Source organism: Anolis sagrei, chromosome 13 (assembly GCF_037176765.1).
Source record: "Anolis sagrei isolate rAnoSag1 chromosome 13, rAnoSag1.mat, whole genome shotgun sequence".
In the NCBI taxonomy this organism is placed as follows: domain Eukaryota; kingdom Metazoa; phylum Chordata; class Lepidosauria; order Squamata; family Dactyloidae; genus Anolis; species Anolis sagrei.
This window is the reverse complement of record NC_090033.1, coordinates 8,647,961-8,661,579: the sequence shown is the minus strand read 5'-3', so window position 1 is coordinate 8,661,579 and position 13,619 is coordinate 8,647,961. Positions and strand designations below refer to the sequence as shown.

The 13,619-nt window shown below is 41.6% G+C and overlaps 1 protein-coding gene across 4 annotated transcripts in view; it reads left to right on the top strand.

Moving 5' to 3' along the window:
* Positions 1 to 13,619, top strand: part of PAX7 (paired box 7) — a 175,644-nt gene that overhangs the window by 7,759 nt on the left and 154,266 nt on the right. For all 4 annotated transcript variants that reach the window (XM_060758790.2, XM_060758788.2, XM_060758789.2 and 1 more), the window contains exon 2: positions 9,663 to 9,898. In XM_060758790.2, coding sequence (XP_060614773.1) covers positions 9,663 to 9,898 — 236 coding nt within the window. The remainder of the gene's footprint in view (positions 1 to 9,662; positions 9,899 to 13,619) is intronic.

Here is a 13,619-nt window from a genome sequence, read left to right as displayed (position 1 = left end):
TTTCTTTCTTTCCTTCTCTTTCCTTCTTTTCTCCTTCCTTTCTTTTCCCCTTCTCATTCCTTCCTTCCTTCTTTCTTTCTTTCTGTTTCTCTCTTATTCCTTCCTTTTCTTTTTCCTCTCCCTTTCTTTTCTTCCTTCTTCCTTTCTCTTCTTCCTCATTTCCTTTCCTTCCTTCTCTTCATTCCTTTCTTTCTTTCATTTTTTTCCCTCTTTCCCTTCCTTTCTCTCTTTCTTTCCTTCATTCTTTCTTTCTTTCCGCCTCCGTTTCTTTCTTCTCTTCCCCTTTCTTCATGTCTTTCTTTCCTCCTCTCTTTTCCATCCTTCCTTTCCTTCTCATTCCTTCCATCTTTCTTTCTTTCCTTCCTTCCTTCTTTCCCCCTCTCTCTCCTTTCTTTCCTTCCTTCTTTCTTTTCCCCTTCTTTCCTTCCTTTCCTCCAACCTTTCGTTCTCTTTCCTTCCTCCTTTCTTTCTCTCTCTCTCTCCTTTCTTTCCTTTCCTTCCTTTTTTCTTTTCCCCTTCTTTCCTTCCTTTCCTCCCACCTTTCCTTCTCTTTCCTTCCTCCTTTTCCTTCTCTTCCTTTCCTTCCTTCTTTCTTTTCCGCTTCTTTCCTTCCTTTCCCCCACCTTTCCTTCTCTTTCCTTCCTCCTTTTCCTTTTCCTTTCTTTCCTTCCTTCTTTCTTTTCCGCTTCTTTCCTTCCTTTCCTCCCACCTTTCGTTATCTTTCCTTCCTCCTTTTCCTTCTCTTCCTTTCTTTCCTTCCTTCTTTCTTTTTCTCTTCTTTCCTTCCTTTCCTCCCACCTTTCGTTCTCATTCCTTCCTCCTTTTCCTTCTCTTCCTTTCTTTCCTTCCTTCTTTCTTTTCCGCTTCTTTCCTCCCTTTCTTCCCACCTTTCATTCTCTTTCCTTCTTCCTTTTCCTTCTCTGCCTTTATTTCCCTCCTTCTTTGTTTTCCCCTTCTTTCCTTCCTTTCCCCCCACCTTTCATTCTCTTTACTTCCTCCTTTTCCTTTCTTTCCTTCCTTCTTTCTTTTCCGCTTCTTTCCTTCCTTTCCTCCCACCTTTCATTCTCTTTCCTTCCTCCTTTTCCTTCTTTTCCTTTCTTTCCTTGCTTCTTTCTCTTTCCCTTCCTCTCTTCCTTTCCTTCTTTCCTTGCTTCTTCCTCTATCCCTTCCTCTCTTCCTTTCTTTCTTTCCTTCCTTCTTTCTCTATCCCTTCCTCTCTTCCTTTCTTTCTTTCTTTCCTTCCTTCTTTCTCTTTCCCTTCCTCTCTTCCTTTCCTCCTTTCCCTCCCCTTCTCTTCTCTTTCCTTCCTTTCTTTTCGGGCCGGGTTGTCCTTTTCTCCCCAAGAGAAGGAAGGAAGAAGGAAGGGGAGAAACCCAATCTCTTCCCAGGGAAGGAGGGAGGGAAGCGGAACGAATGAGTGGAGGGGCTCTCCAGAAGAAGAGAAGAAGGAGAAGAGGGGAGGCAAAGCCGGGAGGCGGATGCGCATTTATTAAAGCCGAGCTGGGCTTCGTGCTCAAGTGGGCCATCCGGGAAGGGGACCCGGATTAGACCAATATTTGCCCAGCGTGAGCGCCCATAATGGCACACACTCCACTCAACCCCGAAAAAAAAAGACAGCCGGCAGAAAGAAAGAAAGAAAGAAAGAAAGAAAGAAAGAAAGAGAAAGGGGGCTTCTTTCCTCCCTCCCTTTCCTTCCTTCCTTCCCACTTTTCCTTCCTTCCCCTCTTCCTTTCCTTCCTTCTTTCTTTCTCTTTCCCCCCTCCTTTTCTTTCTTCCCTTCTCTTCCCTTCCTTCCTTTCCTCCTTTCTTCCCTTCTCTCTTTCCCTCCCTTTTGTTCTTCTCCTCCCTTCCTTCTTTTCCCCCTTTCTTCCTTCATTTCTTTCTTTATTTCCTTCACTCTCATTCCCTTCCTTCCTTCTTTTCTTTTTTTTCTTCCTTCTCTATTCTTTCTCCTTTCCCCCTCCCTCCCTTCATTTTCTTTCTTTCCTTCCTTCCTTCTCTTCTTCTTTTTCCTTTCTTTCATTTTCTTTCCTTCCTTCCTTCTTCCCTTCCCATTCCTTTCATCTTTCTCTTTCCCTCCTTCTCTCTCCCTTTTTCCATCCATCCTTCCTTTCTTTCTCATTGCTTCCTTTTATCTTTCTCTTTCATTCATTCTCCTCTTTCCGTCTCTTCCTTTCTTTCTCTCCTTCCTTCTTTATCTTCTTCCTTTTCCTTTCTTCCTTTCTTTCCTTTTCTTTGTTTCTTTCCTTCTTTCTTTCTCTTTTTTCCCTCCTTCCCTTTCTTCTTTTCCTTCCTTTCCTTTCTTCTTTCTCTTTTTCCTTTCTTCCTTTCTTTCTATCTCTTCCTTTCCTTCCTTCCTTCCTTCTTTCTTTCTCTTCTTCTTTTTCTTTTCTTCCTTCCTTTCTCTTCTTCCCTCCCTTTCTTCTCTTTCTTCCTTCTTTCTCTTCCTCTTTTTCCTTTCTTTCCACCTCTTCCTTACTTTCTTTCCTTCCTTCTCTTTTCCCACCCTCTGTTTCTTTCCGTCTTTCTCTTCTCTTCTCTTTCCTTTCCTTCCTTGTCTTACCCTCCTTCTTTCTCTTTTTTTCCTCCCTTCCTTTCTTCTCTTCCCATCCTTTCTTCCTTTCTTCCCTTCTTTCTTTCTCTTTTCCTTCCTCTTTTCACTTTCTTCACTTTCTTTCTTTCCTTCTCTTTCCTTCCTTCTTTCCTTCCCAGTGGTGCCTAAAAAGAAGTGTCAAAGAGTCATTTTCTCTTCCTCTTCCTCTCCATTTTCTTCTTTCTCTTTCCTCCTTTCCTTTTCTCTTTTTCCTCCTTCCTTTCTTTTCCTTCCTTCTTTCCTTCCCACTTGTGCCTAAAGAGAAGGGAATGCCAAAAGAGTCATTTTGTCTTTCTCCTCCTTTCCTTTTCTTCCTTTCCTTCTTTTTCTTTTCCTTCCTTCCTTTCTCTCTTTCTTTCTTTCCCACACCTACCTAAAAGAGAGAGAATGCCAAAGAGGAATTTTCTCTTCCTCTTTCCTTTTCCTCCTTTCCAGCTTTCTCTTTTCCTTCCTTTCTTTCTCTCATTCTTTCTTCCCTACTCCTTCAACACTCCTGCCTTTCTTTCTTTCCTTCTTTTTTCATCCTTCTTTCTTTCTTTGTCTTTCCTTCCTTTATAAAGGGAGGAAACTCCAAGCGGTGGGGGGGGGGAGGAGAAGAATTTTCTTTTCTCCTCTTTCTCTTCTTCCTTCCTTTCCTTCTTTCTATTTTCCTTCCTTCATATACATTTAGGTATTAAGAAACACTGTCAAAGGCAAAGTTTTCCATCTTTGTTTTCCCCTCCTTTCTTTTCCTTCTTCCTTTTCTCCTTCTCATTCTTTCTTCCTCACTCCCGCCTTTCTTTCCTTTTTCTGTTTCTTCCTTTCCTTCCTTCCCTTCTTTCTTTTCTTTCCTTCCCTTCTTTCTTTGTGTCTTTCCTTTCCTCCCTTTCTTTCCCCTTCTTCCTTTCTTTCCTTCTTTTTCTTTCCCTTTTTTCCTTTCCTTCCCTTCCTTTCTTTCCTTCTTTCTTTCTCTTTTCCTTCCTTGCTTTCTCATTCTTCCTTTCCTTCATTCCTATTTGCCTTCCTTGCTTTCCCTTTCTTTCCTTCTTTTTTTCTTTTCCTTCCTTTCCTTTCTTGCTTCGTGTCCTTCTTTCTCGTTTTCTTTCTTGATTTCCCCATCTTCCTCACTTTCCCTTTCTTCCTTTCTTCCTTCCTTTCCTTATTTTTCTTTTCCTTCTTTCCTTTCCTTTCTTTCTTCCTTCTTTTCTTTCCTTACTTTCCCTTTCTTTCTTTCCTTTTCTTTTCCTTTCTTTCCCTTCTTTCCTTCTTTTTCTTTTCCTTCTTTCCTTTCTTTCCTCCTTCTTTTCTTTCCTTACTTTCCCTTTCTTTCCTTCTTCTTCTTTTCCTTTCTTTCCTTTCTTTCTTCCTTCTTTCCTTTCCTTACTTTCCCTTTCTCCCTTCCTTTTTCTTTTCCTTTCTTTCTTTCCTTTCCTTTCTTTCCTTCTTTTCTTTCCTTACTTTCCCTTCTTTCTTCCTTCTTTTCTTTCTTTACTTTCCCTTTCTTCCCTTCATTTTTCTTTTTCTTTCTTTCCTTTCCTTCCTTTCCTTCTTTTCTTTCCTTGCTTTCCTTTCCTTTCTTTGTATTTCCCTCCTTCCTTGCATCCATCCTAAAGAAGGGAAGCGCCAAGCCGGGGGAAGAAGAGGACTTTTCTTTCCTGCTTTTTCTTTCTTTCTTTCTCTCCTTCTTTCCTTCCTTTCTTCCCATCCCCGCGACTCCAGAGCAGCCCCATTGAAAGCCATACAACTGAGTTACTTCCCTTTGGGAAAATACATTAGTTTTCTCTGAACAAAAAGGGATTCCCCCAAAACTTCTCCTGTTTGGTTCCTTTCCAGGATTCAAAACGTATTGAATCTATATATACATTATAATGTATACATATATGCACACATATATATTAATACCATATAAAATACTATGTAATAATATCATTATATTATATTATGTTTAGAATAATAGAGAGAGAATATTATAATATATAGAGAGAATTATATATATGTAATAGGTTATATAGAATGATGTTTTTATAGAGAGAGAATATTATATATCTCGAATAATATATATAGAATAATGTTATAGAGATTATATATATAATATTATAGAGATTATATATACACACACTCAAACATATACATATACATTATATATATATATACATATACATATACATATACATATACATATACATTATATATATATATATATATATATATATATATATATATATATGCGCCAAGCCAAGGTGCTATATATATGTGTGTGTATGTATATGTAAACCTATACATATACATAATAGCACCTTGGCTTGGCTCTTTCTCTCATACACTGTATGTATGTATACATATACATATACACAGATAGATAGATAGATAGATAGATAGATAGATAGATAGATAGATAGACAGACAGACATATATGTGTGTATCTATGTGTATGTATCTATGTGTGTGTGTGTGTATCGTCTTGCCTTGGCGCTTTCTCTCATACACTATACATATGTGTGTATGTACATATACATATACACAAATATATATATATGCGTATCTATATGTATACTCTCTCTCTCTCTCTATATATATATATATATATATATACTCACACACATATATTTGTGTATCTGTGTGTGTGTGTGTGTGTATATATATATATAGTATACATATAGATACGCATATGTCTACCTATCTATTTGTATATATAGCCTTGGCTTTTATATATATATATGGCTTATCTATATGTATACTATATACATATGTGTGTGTGTGTGTGTGTGTGTATCTATGTGTGTGTGTGTGTGTGTATAGCATACATATAGATACGCATATGTCTACCTATCTATTTGTATATATAGCCTTGGCTTTTATATATATATATGGCTTATCTATATGTATACTATATACATATGTGTGTGTGTGTGTGTGTGTGTATCTATGTGTGTGTGTGTGTGTGTATAGCATACATATAGATACGCATATGTCTACCTATCTATTTGTATATATAGCCTTGGCTTTTATATATATATATGGCTTATCTATATGTATACTATATACATATATGTGTGTGTGTGTGTGTGTATCTATGTGTGTGTGTGTGTGTATAGCATACATATAGATACGCATATGTCTACCTATCTATTTGTATATATAGCCTTGGCTTTTATATATATATATGGCTTATCTATATGTATACTATATACATATATGTGTGTGTGTGTGTATCTATGTGTGTGTGTGTGTATAGCATACATATAGATACGCAAATGTCTACCTATCTATTTGTATATATAGCCTTGGCTTTTATATATATATATGGCTTATCTATATGTATACTATATACATATATGTGTGTGTGTGTGTGTGTATAGCATACATATAGATACGCATATGTCTACCTATCTATTTGTATATATAGCCTTGGCTTTTATATATATATATGGCTTATCTATATGTATACTATATACATATATGTGTGTGTGTGTGTGTGTATCTATGTGTGTGTGTGTGTGTATAGCATACATATAGATACGCATATGTCTACCTATCTATTTGTATATATAGCCTTGGCTTTTATATATATATATGGCTTATCTATATGTATACTATATACATATATGTGTGTGTGTGTGTATCTATGTGTGTGTGTGTGTATAGCATACATATAGATACGCATATGTCTACCTATCTATTTGTATATATAGCCTTGGCTTTTATATATATATATGGCTTATCTATATGTATACTATATACATATACATATATATTTGTGTATCTGTGTGTGTGTGTGTGTATATATATATATATATATAGTATACATATAAACCATATATATATATATATATATATTTACACACACACACGTGTGTGTGTGTATGTGTGTGTATGTGTGTGTTATATATATATATAGCCTTGGCTTGGCACTTTCTCGCATAGACTATATATGTGTGTGTGTGTGCATGTACATATGTATGCATACACACAAATAGATAGACATATGTGTATCTATATGTATACATTATATACAGAGAGCGTGAGATGGATGGATGGATGGATGGATGGATAGATAGATGATAGATAGATAGATAGATAGATAGATAGATAGATAGATAGATAGATAGATAGATAGATAGGAAGATAGATGGGTGGATGGATGGATAGATAGATAGATGGACAGATGGATAGATGGATAGATAGACAGACATGTGTGTGTGTGTGTGTGTGTGTGTGGCCTCGGCTAGACTATATATATGTGTGTGTGTTGGTACAGATACACATACATACACACAAATAGGCATGTGTGTATCTATATGTATACATTATATAGAGAGGGGGGGGTCTTAGCTTGGCGTTTTCTCTCTCTCATATGTATGTGTGTGTATGTATATTTAATATTATTTCCTTGCCTTTTGGATCTCTATCTATGGAACATGTCTTGTCGAAGGCTTTTCATGGCCGGAATCACTGGGTTGTTCTAGGTTTTTTTCGGGCTGTCTGGCCAGGTTCTAGAAGCACTCTCTCCTGACGTTTCGCCTGCATCTGTGGCAAGCATCCTCAGAGGTTGGGAGGTCAATGGAGATATCTTTTGGGAGACCGAGAAGCTTTCCCGTTGCAAAGCGGAAAACTAAATGCGGGTTTTCCACCCGGTCTTTGCCGCCTTTCCTTCCTCGCCTTGCCCCCCCCCCCCATCTCTCTCTTCTCCTTGCCCCCCCCCCCCCAAAAGTCCATTCCTCCCATTCCCCATCAAAGGGGGAAGGTCCCGACCCATTTCCGACCCACTTTGGAGAACTTTGGAAAGGGATCAATTCAATAAAACCCGGATTTTCCAAAGGCGCACCAACTCGACTTCTTTGGCAAACGCCCGACTTCAGGATTGTCATTTATTTTCCCCCAGAGAGACACCCCCAAACACACACACATATGCACATATAAACACACACACAAATACACATACATATATTTCTAGGAAGGAAGGAAGGAAGGAAGGAAGGAAGGAAGGAAGGAAGGAAGGAAGGAAGGAAGGAAGGAAGGAAGGAAGGAAGGAAGGAGAGATAATTCATGGATGGATGGATGGATGGATGGATGGATGGATGGATAGAAACATAAATAGATAGGTAGATAGACAGATAGATAGATAGATAAATAGATAGATAGATAGATAGATAGATAGATAGATAGATAGATAGAGAGAGAGATCCAAAAGGCAGGAAAAGAATTATTAAATCCAGGATAGATGAATGGAAAGATGGATGGATGGATGGATGGATGGATGGATAGATAGATAGATAGATAGATAGATAGATAGATAGATTAATTGATTGACAGATGGGTATTCAAATGGCAGGGAAAGAATGTTAATTCATATATAGATAGATACATAATTAATGGATGGATGGATAGATAGATCAATTGATTGATTGATTGACAGATAGATAATCAAATGGCAGGGAAAAAATATTAATTCATAGAGATAGATAGATAGATAGATAGATAGATAGATAGACAGATAATGGGTGGATTGGTGGATAGATATTCAAAAGGCAAGGAAATAATTATTAAATCATGGATAGATGGATGGAAAGATAGATGGATGGATGGATTGGTTGATTGATTGATTGATTGACAGATGGGTATTCAAATGGCAGAGGAAGAATATTAATTCATATATAGATAGACAGATAATTAAAGGATAGATTGATGGATAGATTAATAGATATTCAAAAGGCAGGGAAAGAATTATTAAATCATTGATAGATGAATGGAAAGATGGATGGATGGATGGATAGATAGATAGATAGATAGATAGATAGATAGATGGATAGATAATGGATGGATAGATAAATAGATATTCAAATGGCAGGGAAAGAATTATTAAATCATTGATAGATGAATGGAAAGATGGATGGATGGATGGATAGATGGATAGATAATGGATGGATAGATTAATAGATATTCAAAAGGCAGGGAAAGAATTATTAAATCATTGATAGATGAATGGAAATATAGATAGATAGATAGATAGATAGAGATATTCAAAAAGCAGAGAAACATTAATTCATGGATAGATGAATAAATGGATGGACAGATAATAGATAAATTGATAAATTGATAGAAATAGTCAAAAGGCAGAGAAAGAATATTAGTTCATCGATAGATAATTCAGAATAAATCTGAAAATATGTGCAATTGCAGGTAAGTCTGAGTAGGTGTTCAGTTTCAGAATCAGTTTGAGAAGTTGTGAAATTGCAGAATAAAAAATGTGCAATTGCAGAATAAAAAATGTGCAATTGCAGAATAAGTCTGAAAAGTTGTGACATTTCAGAATCAGTCTGAGAAGTTGTGCAATTGTACGATAAATCTGGAAAATGTGCAATTGCAGAATAAATCTGAGAAGACATACAATTGCAGAATAAGTCTGGGAAATTGTGGAATTGCAGAACAAGTCTGAGAAAGTGTGAAATTGCCCAATAAATCTGTGAAATTGCAGAATAAAGTCTGACATAGCTTGCAATTGCAAATAAGTCTGAGAAGGTGTGCAATTGCAGAACAAGTCTGAGAAGGTGTACAATTGCAGAATAAGTCTGAGAAGGTGTGCAATTGCAGAATAAGTCTGAGAAGGTGTGCAATTGCAGAATAAGTCTGAGAAGGTGTGCAATTGCGGAATAAGTCTGAGAAGGTGTGCAATTGCAGAATAAATCTGGCATGGTGCACTTTTGTGGAATCAGTGTGACAAGGTGTGTAATGTGCAATATTCTGTGAAATATGAAATAACAGTGACATTGTGTGCAATTGCGGTTGTGCAATGGTAAACGAAATCAGGCAAAGGAGCGCAATTGCAGGATCCATGTCCAATATGTGCAATGGCTGGACAAACCCCACGGAGCTCTCACTCCCAATGTGTGTGCAAGTGCAAAGTGTGCAATAGGCGAAGTCTGGTAATAATGGGCAAGATTACAGTCTAGCTCCAGAAGGGTGTGCAATAGGTCCCAGGAGGTGGCCAAGGGGTGTGCCCACAAGCAAACCACCTCTCTGAGAAGGTGTGGGATGCTCCTGGAGGGCGTGAAGCAGGAGGAGGACCAACTGGGGCTGTTGTGTGTTGCAGTCTCGACCCCTCTGGGCCAAGGCCGGGTCAACCAGCTGGGGGGCGTCTTCATCAACGGGCGGCCCTTGCCCAACCACATCCGGCACAAGATCGTGGAGATGGCCCACCACGGGATCCGGCCCTGCGTCATCTCCCGCCAGCTCCGCGTCTCCCACGGATGCGTCTCCAAGATCCTCTGCCGGTACCAGGAGACCGGATCCATCCGCCCCGGGGCCATCGGGGGCAGCAAGCCCAGGGTGAGTCAGTCCCCGGGGGGGACCATCTTGGGGGGGGGGGACCACAGGCCTCTCCACACTTGCCTCGCCAAACTTCTCCCTCTCCAAAGGGCTGAGTTGTGAGCTTTACGCATAGCATCCAAACCCCCGGTTTGGGTTGCTGACTCTACTTAGAGTCTACTTAGAGTAGGCCTATTGGGACCCATGGATGAGGGGAGTCAAAGGGAAGCCTTGGGAAGTAAAGGAAGGCTGGGGGGCTCCCCAAAAAGTGGCCTCTCCAAAGGGTTGCCTCTCCAAACTTGTCTTGCCAAAACGTCTCTCTCTCCAAAGGGCTGAGTTGTGAGCTTTACGCATAGCATCCAAACTCCCGGTTTGGGTTGGTGACTCTACTTCGAGTCTACTTAGAGTAGGCCTATTGGGACCCATGGATGAGGGGAGTCGAAGGGAAGCCCTAAGGAAGTTACGAGAGGCTGGGGGGCTCCCAAAAAAGTGGCCTCTCCAAAGGATGTCTCTCCAAACTTCTCTCTCTCCAAAGGACTGAGTTGTGAGCTTTACGCACAGCATCCAACCCCCCCCCCCCCCGGCCGTTTGGGTTGGTGACTACTTCGAGTAGACCTGTTGGGACCCATGGATGAGGGTAGTCGAAGGGAAGCCCTAAGGAAGTAAAGGAAGGCTGGGGGCTCTACAAAAAGTGGCCTCTCCAAAGGGTGTCTCTCCAAACTTCCCTTTGGAGAAGGGTTGCTTCTCCAAAGTCGCTAGCTTTACGCACAGCATCCAAACCCCCGGTTTGGGTTGCTGACTCTGCTTAGAGTCTACTTAGAGTAGGCCTATTGGGACCCCTGGATGAGGAGAGTCTAAAGGAAGCCTTAAGTAACTAAAGTGAGGTTGGGGGGCTCTCCAAAAAGGGGCATCTCCAAAGAGTTGCCTCTCCAAACTGGCCTCTCCAAACGGCTGAATTGTGAGCTTTACGCACAGCATCCAAACCCCCGGTTTGTGTTGGTGACTCTACTTAGAGTAGACCTGTTGGGACCTATGGATAAAGGGAGTCTAAGGGAAGCCTTGAGAAGTAAAGGAAGGCTGGGGGGCTCCCCAAAAAGTGGCCTCTCCAAAGAGTTGCCTTTCCTAAGTCGCTAACTTTACGCACAGCATCCAAACCTCAGGTTGGAGTTTGTGACTCTACTTCGAGTAGGCCTATTGGGACCCATGGATGAGGGGAGTCAAAGGGAAGCCTTGGGAAGTAAAGGAAGGCTGGGGGGCTCCCCAAAAAGTGGCCTCTCCAAAGGGTTGCCTCTCCAAACTTATCTTGCCAAAACTTCTCCCTCTCCAAAGGGCTGAGTTGTGAGCCTTACGCACAGCATGCAAACCCCCGGTTTGGGTTGGTGACTCTACTTAGAGTCTACTTAGAGTAGACCTATTGGGACCCATGGATGAGGGGAGTCGAAGGGAAGCCCTAAGGAAATTACGAGAGGCTGGGGGGCTCCCCAAAAAGTGGCCTCTCCTAAGGGTGTCTCTCCAAACTTCTCTCTCTCCAAAGGGCTGAGTTGTGAGCTTTACGTACAGCATCCAACCCCCCCCCCCCCGCCGTTTGGGTTGGTGACTACTTCGAGTAGACCTGTTGGGACCCATGGATGAGGGGAGTCGAAGGGAAGCCCTAAGGAAGTAAAGGAAGGCTGGGGGCTCTCCAAAAAGTGGTCTCTCCAAACTTCTCTCTGTAAAGGATTGCTTCTCCAAAGTCGTTAGCTTTACGCACAGCATCCAAACCCCCGGTTTGGGTTGGTGACTCTACTTCGAGTCTACTTAGAGTAGGCCTATTGGGACCCATGGATGAGGGGAGTCTAAAGGAAGCCTTAAGTAACTAAAGTGAGGTTGGGGGGCACTTCAAAAAGTGGCCTCTCCAAAGTGTTGCCTCTCCAAACTTGTCTTGCCGAAACTTCTCTCTCCAAAGGGCTGAGTTGTGAACTTTACGCACAGCATCCAACCCCCGGTTTGGGTTGGCGACTCTACTTCGAGTAGACCTATTGGGACCCATAGATGAGGTGAATCAAAGGGAAGCTTTAAGGAAGTAAAGGGAGGCTGAGGGCTCTCCAAAAAGTGGCCTCTCCAAAACTTCTCTCTCCAAAGGGCTGAGTTGTGAGTTTTACGCACAGCATCTAAACCCCGGTTTGGTTTGGTGACTCTACTTAGAGTAGACCTATTGGGACCCATGGATGAGGGGGTCGAAGGGAAGCCTTAAGGAAGTAAAAGAAGGATGGGGGGCTCTCCAAAAAGTGGCCTTTCCAAAGTCGCTAACTTTACGCACAGCATCCAAACCTCAGGTTGGAGTTGGTGGCTCTACTTCGAGTTGACCTATTGGGACTCATGGATGAGGACAGTCGAAGGGAAGCCCTGGGGAAGTAAAGGAAGGCTAGGGGGAGGGGGCTCTCCTAAAAGTGGCCACTCCAAAGGGCTGCCTCTCCAAACTTGTCTTGCCAAAAGGTTGCCTCTCCAAACTTCTCTCTCTCCAAAGGGCTGAGTTGTGAGCTTCACGCACAGCATTCAAACCCTTGATTTGGGTTGGTGACTCTACTTCGAGTAGACCTATTGGGACCAATGGATGAGGGGAGTCAAAGGGAAGCTTTAAAGAAGTAAAGGGAGGCTGAGGGCTCTCCAAAAACTGGCATCTCCAAATTTCTTTTGGGTTGCTTCTTCAAAATTGTGAGCTTTACGCACAGCATCCAAACCCCGGTTTGGGTTGGTAACTCTACTTCTAGTAGACCTATTGGGACCCATGGATGAGGGGAGTCTAAGGGAAGCCCTAAAGAAGTAAAGGAAGGCTGGGCGGCTCCCCAAAAAGGGCTGCCTCTCCAAACTTGTCTTGCCAAAAGGTTGCCTCTCTCTCCAAAGGGCTGAGTTTTGAGCTTTACGCACAGCATCCAAACCCCGGTTTGGGTTGGCGACTCTACTTCGAGTAGACCTATTGGGACCCATGGATGAGGGGAGTCTAAGGGAAGCCCTAAGGAAGTAAAGGAAGTCTGGGGGGGCTCTCCAAAAAGTGGCCTATCCAAAAGGTTGCATCTCCAAACTTTTCTCCCTTTCTAAAGAGCTGAGTTGTAAGCTTTACGCACAGTATCCAAACCCCCGTTTTGGGTTGGTGACTCTACTTCGAGTAGACTTATTGGGACCCATGGATGAGGAGAGTCTAAGGGAAGCCCTAAGGAAGTAAAGGAAGTCTGGGGGGCTCTGCAAAAAGTGGCCTCTCCAAAGAGTTGCCTCTCCAAAGTGGCTAGCTTTACGCAGCATCCAAATCTCCGGTTTCGGTTGGTGAGTCCACTTAGAGTAGACCCATAGATGAGGGGAGACAAAGGAAAGCCCTTCCATGGCTGTTGTTGTCCAAACTTGTGCCCCAAACAAAGAAGTAAGGAACAAGTGAGAGGAATGAGGAAGCTTGGTTTCCAAGAGCAGGTGTCTTGAAGCAAAGAGCAGGTGTTAGTAAACACAAGGCCTTGATGGCCAAAATTGTTGGGATTCGAGCAATCTTGCATAGAATTCCCAGTGGTTTATGGGCCCAGGAAAAATATTCACAAGGAAGATTTCCTAGTGGGTTATGGACCCAGCAAAAATAGTCGCAAGGAAGAATTCCCAATGAGTTATGGGCCCAGCAAAAATTGTCGTAGGGAAGAATTCCCAATGGGTTATGGGCCCAGCAAAAATAGTCGCAAGGAAGAATTCCCAATGGGTTATGGGCCCAGCAAAAACAATCGCA